At 35.6% G+C, this 10,259-nt stretch overlaps 1 protein-coding gene across 2 annotated transcripts in view; it reads right to left on the reverse strand.

Annotated features, from left to right (window-relative positions):
- Window positions 1–1,559: 1,559 nt before the first annotated feature.
- LOC116853261 (anoctamin-1) overlaps window positions 1,560–10,259 on the reverse strand; it is a 160,758-nt gene continuing 152,058 nt past the window's right edge. For both annotated transcript variants that reach the window (XM_032834243.1, XM_032834242.1), the window contains 2 exons: window positions 3,258–3,588; window positions 1,560–2,520 (listed from right to left, as the gene is read on the reverse strand). In XM_032834243.1, coding sequence (XP_032690134.1) covers window positions 3,271–3,588 — 318 coding nt within the window. In that variant the 3' untranslated portion in view covers window positions 1,560–2,520; window positions 3,258–3,270. The remainder of the gene's footprint in view (window positions 2,521–3,257; window positions 3,589–10,259) is intronic.

Below are 10,259 nucleotides of genomic sequence, written 5' to 3' on the forward strand. Positions count from 1 at the left end.
ACAAATACGAGACCAAATTTTTACATCAATTCTTACATCTTAAGATATTATTTGCTTAAGACAAATCGAAAAGTATCCCACTTTTTGGAAATTTTTTTTTTAATTACGAAATATTTCAAAATATATTTTTATGTATACAGGGTGTCTTAAAAATATGGGAACCCATTAATATCTTTTTATAGTATGATTTTTCGATAAAATTTTCAAAACAAAAGTTGTAGGATTTCAAAAGCTGAATCTAATGGTGACCTTAAAATTGACCTTGAAGGTCATTTCGAGGTCAGCTTAATTTTTTTTAATGGGAACCCTGACACTTGAGTCAGGATGACCATCGGGGGTCATTTCGAAGTCAGAGCATCCGCTATTGCGCGACCGCTGATGGCATTGACTTATCCCTTAGAGCATTTTGTGTCTACTAGATTTAAATACTGGAAGATTGAATCATTTTTTTCTATTTTCATTCTAAGGTTTTGTTTAAAAATTTCTTTACAGAAAATGATTCTCGAATTTATTTAGATAACTTTAATGCAAATTTCGGAGTGTTCTTTGACTCCATTAAAGATACATCTGATCTCGTAAAAATGACTCTTCCATTTACAAATCCATCATGGCAGACCGCCTCTCTGAGCGCGAAAGAATATGTCTGTTAATGATGCGAGGTTGGGGTAATCGTCAGCGATCTTACCCTCAAGTCCGTCAATTGTTTAATCAAACGTTTCGTAATGCAGATGGTCAGATCCCGATTTCCAAATCTACAGTTAATCGAACTATTCGACGCTTTGCGGAAACCGGCAATGTTAAAAATCGTAGAGATCCTGGACGACCAATCTCTGTGACAAATGACCAGACACAAATAGAAGTTGCTCAATCGTTCGTTGAAAATCAACATCTCAGTCTTCGCGAAGCAGCTGCGCATCTCAAGGTCTCAAAGGATTCAGTTCATAAGATTCTAAAATTCATTAAATTTCACCCGTATAAGATTCGTTTAGTTCAAGAACTGAACGAGGACGATCCTAATCGACGAGACGAGTTTTGCGATCTCATAATGAATCGAATCGATAGAGATCCGACTTTCCTCCATAACATTGTCTTCTCAAATGAGTCTATTTTTACATTAAATGGTGAAGTAAATACACAAAATTATAGATTCTGGTCCGACACTGGATGATAGAACAGCATACACAGTATATACATAAAATTAATGTCTGGGCTGGCATATTAAGCGATACTTTAGTTGGTCCGTTCTTTATTGATGACGACTTAAATGCTGCAAAATATGAAGATATGTTACGAAATAAAATAATCCCGAGGATCAGAGAAATTGCGGGTAATAATTACCATAGAAGGAGGAGGGCATACTAGGTGGCGGCGGGACGCCGTGCGTTCGAGATCTGCGTATCTTTTTCGTTCCAGAAAGAGAAAAATATCGAGAGCGCGGTCCTGCTAGGCCGGGACTCGAACCCGAGTCTTTCGCTTGCCGGGCGACTGCTCTAAACCACTGAGCTACCTGACGCTCCACGCTCGCGACACTCTCATCTTCCTAGATAACGCTCAGAGATGCCGTTCGGAAGCGACATTTCTGGCGCGATCCCGAGCGCACGGCGACTACAGAGAGAAACAATGTTACTGTACCAAATGGTACTAGCTGTCAGTCTCTCAAAGTCAAAGGTTGCTATCCTTTAAGACCTGCTCTCCATGTATGCCGCATTGTCAATCAGTGCAATGGCTTACAGTTTGAACATCTGTTATAAAATATTCCTCACAATGGTCTTCTCGTAACTATCCGAACACGATCTTGCCTTCACCGGCTGGACCGACCGACTTGCCCCCACTGACTGATTTCCAAGTGGTTTTACCTTTATTGGTCATATCACTTACGATCTTGCCTTCACTAACTGGATTATCAAAGTCTTGCCTTCATCGGTTGGACAAAAATGGGGCCCAAAAACTTATCCTGCTACGTCCACGTCGTGGGTCCTGGACCTCGAAAATAGTATTTCGATGACTGAACGCAGGCAATAGTGTCGCTTGCCATCGAAAAACCTCACTATAAAAAGATATTCACGGGTTCCCATATTTTTAAGAAAAATCGTGAAGTTTGAAGGTCATTTTAAGATCAAAGCGAGTATTTTCTGAAAAAATGTTTCAGACAAAAGCTTCTCAGTTTTTGGCGTAGATTCTGAATCCGCCATGAAAATATGCATGTTCCATTTGAAAAAATAAAGTTAACCTTGAAATGGCCTTCAAGGTCAAACTTAAGGTCAATTTTAAGGTCACCATCAGATTCAGCTTTTGAAATCCTACAACTTTTGTTTTGAAAGTTTTATCGAAAAATCTCACTATAAAATGATATTCAGAAGTTCCCACATTTTTAAGATACCCTGTGTAATTATAGACATAAAAACATATGTGAATTTTTATGTTTAAAAATAATGTTTATTGAAAGAGTTATTTTGTAGAACGCAGAACGTGTTAAAGAGGATCTTTATTATTTGCCACGATTAGTTCCACTTGGCTCAACTGAAACAAAAATTGTAAAATAAGTTATGGTCAGTATAAAATTATGTGAATACATACACATAAGGTGACCCAGACTCTCCTGCGCAATTCTTATAGGAACATAGAACGGGTTGAGATAAACGTAAAAATTCTATGCTGTTTGGTGATATTTGCGGTAATAATCGAATAATTAATTGTGAAAGGTTAAGGAAAAGTCTACGCTGTATGGTAGAGAAAGAAGCATTCGAGCCGCAAAGTGACCGAGTAATATAATGCGTTGTTTTTCCACTAGCCACGTGCTCAATACTATTTTTTATACTGGTATTGGTTTTCGGTACTGTTACGGTACTGATTTTCGGTACTGACAATACTATTTTCGGATACTGGCCCTTTTCTATCATCTCAGTATCACGTCAATAATAAAGATGCCGTACTGGCATTTAATATTATGCCAGTAACTTTTACCATAAATCTGTACTGGGCCAGTAGTAAATTCCTACTTGGATTATTGAATAGTTTTTTAAATAAGCATTAGTTTTATAACAAAAATTTACACATGTTTTTCAAATATATACAAAAATTTGGGCAAAAGCATATTTTGAAAAGTTTTATAGTTTCCTTAAAAAGAATTCTTAAAGACTACCTAATTTTTCACCTGTTTTAAACGAATGCTCCTTTATATATTGTTTTAAAAAAACTTTTATCTAATTTGTAGTTATCTGACCAACTTTTATAGATAGATAAGTTAGATAAGTTACTTTTATAGATAAGTTAGACCGCAGCAGGGCTAATATGCGGTGCTGTATTAGCAGGCGAAATAGGACTCCCGTGAACTTCCAAATCGAAGTCAGTTGTAGATAAAGAACTTCTCATCACTCTGTTCCATCTATTGGAACTCTCGTTGGAGACTACATATGTCTGTGCGATCGTTGATTCGTTGACTGCAGGCCTCGCATGAGCTCGTAATGCTTCCTGATGTATAATAATCTCGTTAGTAACATATGCCTCGCGACGTATTTTGTCGCGCAATTTTGGACTTATATCAGGAATGCACCATCGTACAAGGATCATCACGAGTGCCACGACGTTCTAAAAAATATAGAAACAACATTGTAAATCAATATTTATTGTTGAAATAAGTAATATAGAAAGTAAAAATAAATACTCTTTAGTTAGTTAACTCTAATGCTTATTTTACATGAAAAATATAATCAGCATAATTTGATATTCAACCCTGGCCAGTGGTACATACATGATGTCTCAGATCACCTTTACAATCTCTCGTGAGGACGTAGAGCGAATTGAGATGAACACACAGTCTTTATTGTTTTGCAATATTTTCAATAATAACCGAGAAATGAATTATAAAAGATTAAGGAAAAACGCATGCTGAATGGTTGAGAGAGGAACGCTCGCGACTCAGTAATATAGCAGGCGGATGTCAGCTCGTGGCGAGTGGTAGATCAACACGCCACTGCCTATACTTATCTCGCTACGAGCGGTACGGCAAGACGTAGGATCGCAGCGATATATGCATAGACAATAACGCGTTAATCTACCACTCGCCGCGCATTGACATCTGCCTGCTATATTATTGGGTCGCAAACGGTCTTCCTTCAAATATTCAGAGTGCGTTTTTCCTTAATATTTTATAATTAATTTCTTGGTTATTATTGAGAATATCGCAAAACGGTATGGGATTTTTGTGTTCATTTCAATCCACCTTACGCACGCACGCACGCACGCACGCACGCACGCACGCACGCACGTACACACATACACACACACACACACACACATATATATATATATTATATATATACCAGTTATAAAAATCATAATTTTAAAGCAAATAGTCTTATCGATTTCTATCTTAACTTGTTTGAAAGAGAAAAGTTTAGCCTACGTGTAAAAAATAAATGTATTTTTAAATTTAATATTTTCGAAAAAATATAATATATTATATATTGGGAGTTCAAATTAGTTCGGTCCGTTTTCAAAAGATGGCTCTGGCTGTTATGAATGTTTCATAGTGACAGCTGATTTCGGTGGTTTCAGAGAGGTTAGACATCTGTCAATAATATTCAATTTATATCGTTTTGAGTTTCATACAAAACCCCCGTTTTTTACTGTGTTGAATATGTCAAATTTTGTGTTAACTAAGCAGCATTTGCGGGAGGTTTTAGTTTTCTGCTTTAATTGGAAGAAAAGTGCAGCTGAAGCGCATCGAATGCTTGTAGAAGTTTATGGTGACAACGTTCCAACTAATAAATCATGTAGGGAATGGTTTCGACGTTTCAAAAATGGTGATTTCAGCGTTGAAGACAGCTTCGCTCTGGACAGCCAAAAAAATTCGAAGACAAAGAATTGGAGGCTACAACCTGGCGATTCCATTACGGGACATCGGTATAGGCTACAATTGATTCGTTTGAGCCGTGCATTACGAGAAAAATGGTCGGAATACGAGCAAAGACATGACAAAGTTATTCTTCTGCATGATAACGCTTGGCCTCATGTCGCAAAAGTCGTAAAAATATTTGGAAACGCTCAAGTGGGATATTTTACCGCACCTGCCGTATTCACCGGACATTGCTCCTTCTGATTACTGGTTGTTCCGACGGATGCAGCACGATTTGGCAAGTCACCGGTTCACTTCTTTCGCAGAAATCGAAAATTGTCTCCTAACTTGGATCGTCTCAAAAGACGAGACATTTTTTCGAAATGGAATTCGAAAATTGCTGAGAGGTGGGAAAAAGTAGTAGCCAGCGATGGACAATACTTTGATTAATCTGTTCATTCATTTTGTTCTGAAATAAATGCATTTTTGACCACAAAAAAACGAACCGAACTAATTTGTACTCCCAATAGTTAGTTAAATTTGTTAAAAAATTTAATTTTTTTGTTAATGAAGAATAGCTTTATCATTGTCAAAGTCATAAAATTATTTATCTTTGTCAAAGTCATAAAATTACTTATCTTTGTCAAAATCATAAAATTATTGCAAATTATAAACTTAAATTTTTATTTAATTAAAGAAAACAAAAAAAAAATACAAAATGATTAGAATTTTATTGTGATAAAGACATATAATAGTTCGTATATACCTAATGAGTAAAAAGTCCCGGACCGGTGAAATATTTCGAAAACTAAGCATTTTCGAAAGAAATGTTTTCTACAAAAGTTGAAGAGTTTTAAATAATCTTTTTACTGATCTGGTCAATCTAACCGTGAGTGGCGTCGCCAAGGTCAGGTCAAGATTACATCGATTTTTTTTAAATAGCACACGCTATTTCTGCTTCCAGAATCTAATAGCTGGTGCCAAGAGCTTTTCAAAATGCTACAATAAAGTTATTTCTTATAAAGTCCTTTTTGAGTTACGAGATTTGAATGTTACAGCACCACTGGTATTTCTCTGTGCTTAGCATTACTCACGATGAATGAGATGGACGTGGCGGGGCCCTCATCCCTTTCGCGTGCTAGATTTACGTGAGTTCTCTTGCCTCTCATGTTTAGGATGCTTGATTTACATGAGTCCCCTTGCCTCTCACATTTAAGGTGCTTGATTCACGTGAGTCCCCTTGCCTCTTACGTTTGGGGTGCATGTGTATGCGTGCACGCGCGCGTGAGATCTAATTTCAAAATCAACAATTATAGGAACGATTCAATATTTTACTGAAAGATAACATGAAAAATTGCCCGCGTAGTGGCTCAAAAATCATAGATTGCATTCCTATAAAATGCATTATGTGCAAGAGTTGATAATGATTATATTAGATGTTCGAATTGCCTTCTTCCCATCGCTTGACTGTATACTGGCCTTAATTGAAAAGAATATCTGACATTTCTCAACATATCAACAGTTATTAAACTCATTTCGTCAGTTATTCTCTGCTTCAATTCTTCCACACTCGTAGGTTTATTTTATAAACGCGTTGTTTTAAGAATCCCCATAAAAAGAAATCAAGTGGTGTCAGATCGGGGGATCTTGGAGGCCACTCAATTGTTCCACGCCTCCCAATCCATCTGTTCGGGAAAGTACCATCCAATAACCTTCGTACTCTTAATCCGAAATGCGCTGGAGCTCCATCTTGCCGGAACCACACGCGATCAAAATCGTTAGGAAAGAGATTTCGAATAGCAGGAATAATTTGCTCAATTAACATTGTTTTGTACATCTCAGAATTGAAATTTCCATCGATGAAAAATGGACCTATTAAATGATCTCCAATTATTTCTGCTCAAACGTTGACTTTATCAGGATATTGAGATTTGTTATCTCCCATCCAATGTGGATTTTGGTTGCTCCAATATCGGAAATTGTGACGATTAACATTTCCATAAAGTTCGAAACTAGATTCATCAGAAAAGAAAATGTTATTTACGAAATCATTTCCGCGTATCCCAATAAATTCACAAAATTCCATTCTCCGGTTAAAATCTTCATGAACTAACTCTTGCACATAAAGCATCTTATAGGTATGAAATCTGTGCTTTTTTTAAATAGTACACATCGACGATTGACTGACTTCGTTTACTGTAGCAACTTTTCTAGTAAACTTATTAGGCATTTCGATAAAGCTTTGCAAAATATTTGCACTTTTTTCATCATTGGAGGTAGATGTAGGTCGTCCACTGCGCGAGCGATCTTTCACGCTACCTATTTCAATGAAACTCTGACTTGTTCTTACAATTGTCGATTTTGAAATTGAATTTCGCGCATTAAAAGTTGAATTGAAAAGATCACATGTCTTTTGATATGATCTTCCTTTATCTTCGTATCCTTTCATTATCCTTTTTCCGACAACATAGCCATCGTAGGAAAATTTTACAAAAGCTTGAAAGAAAAAGAGTCCTTAAGCGTGGAACTCAAGTACACTGTTAAAGATATCAGGTTGTAGACGGAGCAGTATAACTAACAATGTGTTGCCGATGCTCGCTAGCATATCCCCCACAACAGCTGACGGCACTTGCGTATCCCAACCAATCCTTACGCTGTTAGCATGATGTTCCATTTGCAATGTAGCATCTTTGCCTACCGCACTGTGGCGATAGGCGGTAGACCATGTGGTAGATAACTGGTCATATCAAGAGATATAATTTTTTAAATGAAATTTTAACGTGCAAAATTCAACTTTTAAAACCATCCACGCACTGTGTAATGTTAATGTCAGTGGTGCTGTAATTTTCAAGTCTCATAACTCGAAAAGTACTTTATAAAAAATAACTTTATTGTAGTATTTTGAAAAGCTATTGACACTAGCTATTAAATTCTGGAAGCAAAAATAAGGTGTGCCATTTAAAAAAATCGATGTAACCTTGACTTGACCTTGGCCACGCCACGCAAGGTCAGACTGACCAGATCAGTGAATAGATCATTTAAAACCCTACAACTTTTATAGGAAATATTTCTTTCGGAAATGTTTAGTTTTCGAGATATTTTACCGGTCCGGAACCTTTTACTCACTGTATAATCAAATATGCACAATCTGTAGTTCGTTATATTTAAGATATTCTACAGTTCCAAATGTAATGTAGGTTAATTAATCGTATATATATGATTGTGTGTGCACATTTTTCAATGGAATAGTGCGTATATGAATAAATAGTCAATGAAATAGTGTGAATATGAATAAATAATTATAGTATTTGTAGTATTGTATGACGATGTATATGTATATATATTGCTTGAGAAAATTATGGCAGAAAAATTTGGTTAAAAAATTGGCCAACTTTGACTGACGATAACTCCTCGAAAAATCAACATACGATCATGATTTTGTTTTTAAATTAAACCTTGAAACTTCTACTTTTAGACACTATGACTCAATTTTAAGTTTAATGCATTCCTACCATTGTAAAAGCTTAAATTTAAGGGCATGTTTATCCTATTGAAAATTCCCAGGTAGCAAAGTGACGTCTAAAGACGTCATTAAGACGTTATTAAGACGTCTATGACGTTTTAATGACGTCTTTAGACGTCACCTTGCTACCTGGGTTGTAACGTTTGACGGAATGCATGGATTTACTAAAATTTTTTTCGGGGATGTTGTTTGCAGCGACATAAAGTTCGAAACTTGTCCTTTAATTTGAAAAAAAGCAAGTCACTGCGAAATATATATATATATATATATATATATATATATATATATATATTTAATTAATATATCGAAATTTTACGTGGTTGTTTGAAAAATGACTTCTACGATTTTTGTTCATTTTTATCTGTTCTACTTATATTTTTCTTTTGGCATATCTTACGCGGAACACTCTGTGTATACTTAGGCCAAAGGAGTCTTGCTTTGAGCAGGCGATAGTCTTTTTATTTGCCACTAAGCAACTAAATGAACGACAGCAATGCGGTAATCAAGTCCGCGCTGCTACGATAATGACACGATACACTTATCGTTAAGATAACGTAATTTCAGCCGATAGCTGCTTGATGATCTTTTGTCTTGTTGTTGCACATAGTGAGTTTGAATCTCCACCCTCGAGTCGAAATGATCGGTCCTCAGTCCAGCGATAACGTGCCCAGAAACAACGGAATTTATGAAAAGAATCAGAATTAAACATAACTGGTGTCCCGTGAACGCAACGAGAGAGAAAAGCTGAACAAAGGAGCATTGATTTGATTAATCCATAAACGCCCAAATGCACAAAATTTTTTCAATGTTTTTGAATGCCAATAACTCAATGTAAATGCATTTTTTTTCTGAAGAGTCTTACTCTAGTATTTTTGGATGTGCTTTTTCCGATTCTAGATTGTAAAATATTCAGAAATGTCATTTAGTTTTTTAAGATTTAAATTAAAAAATCACAATTTTTACAATATTTTTTTTCACGATTATCTCAAGTTTTTCTTGCAAAATACTGTTTTCTCAGGATAATAAGTATACAAAGTGTGCACTAAGTACTTTTACTTTAAAAATATACCGGTGATTTTTTTCAAAAGAATCATGGCGGTCTCAAAATTGTAGCCCAATACATAGAAATCTCGCTTATTCTTGATTCTTTGTTTATATTCTCTACTGACAACTTTTTTCATTAAATCGGGTTTTTTCAGATCACTGTAAATTTGATGTTGGAATGTCAAAATTCAAAATGGTGTATCCAATATGGCGGGCTAAAGAATGATAAATTGTTAATTTACATAGAAATAGATATTTAGAGGTTTTTTGGGTTGCTGATTCTAAATTTGAAGTCAAATTTTTAAAATTAAAAATAGTTTGTTTATCCAATATGGTGAACAAAAAATTAAACAATTTCCAATTTGTATCAAAATCGATAGTTAGGATTTTTGGGCTGCTACTTTTAAATTTAGATAGATATTTAGATAAATGTATATATAGTTAGATTTTTAAAATATATTTATTTAAAAAACTAAAAATAAATAAAATAGAAAATTAGAAAAATAAAGAAAAATTAAAAACAAAAAATTTCCAAAAAAATTAAAAAACATAAGAAATACAAAAAAACATGATTCTCCGTTATTATCAACTCCCTCGCGATGCGAATCGGGCGACATTGAAAGCAATTCGATAGCAATACAAATACGTAAAAGACGAATATTACCTACCCAGTAAGCAATCTGCGCGCAGACTGACGTCAGACTGTCGACAGGATCTGTCGAATCCGAGCAGGATCTGTCGACAGATCCATAGACATCTGCGTCCCCAATCTGCCGCCAGACTGTTGACAGGGTCTGCGAACAGACTCTGACGACAGACTGGCGGCAGATTGCGCGCAGAGCCTGTCGACAGACT

Source organism: Odontomachus brunneus, unplaced genomic scaffold, assembly GCF_010583005.1.
Source record: "Odontomachus brunneus isolate Ranch 3 - 2012 unplaced genomic scaffold, Obru_v1 Obru_scaffold_297, whole genome shotgun sequence".
In the NCBI taxonomy this organism is placed as follows: domain Eukaryota; kingdom Metazoa; phylum Arthropoda; class Insecta; order Hymenoptera; family Formicidae; genus Odontomachus; species Odontomachus brunneus.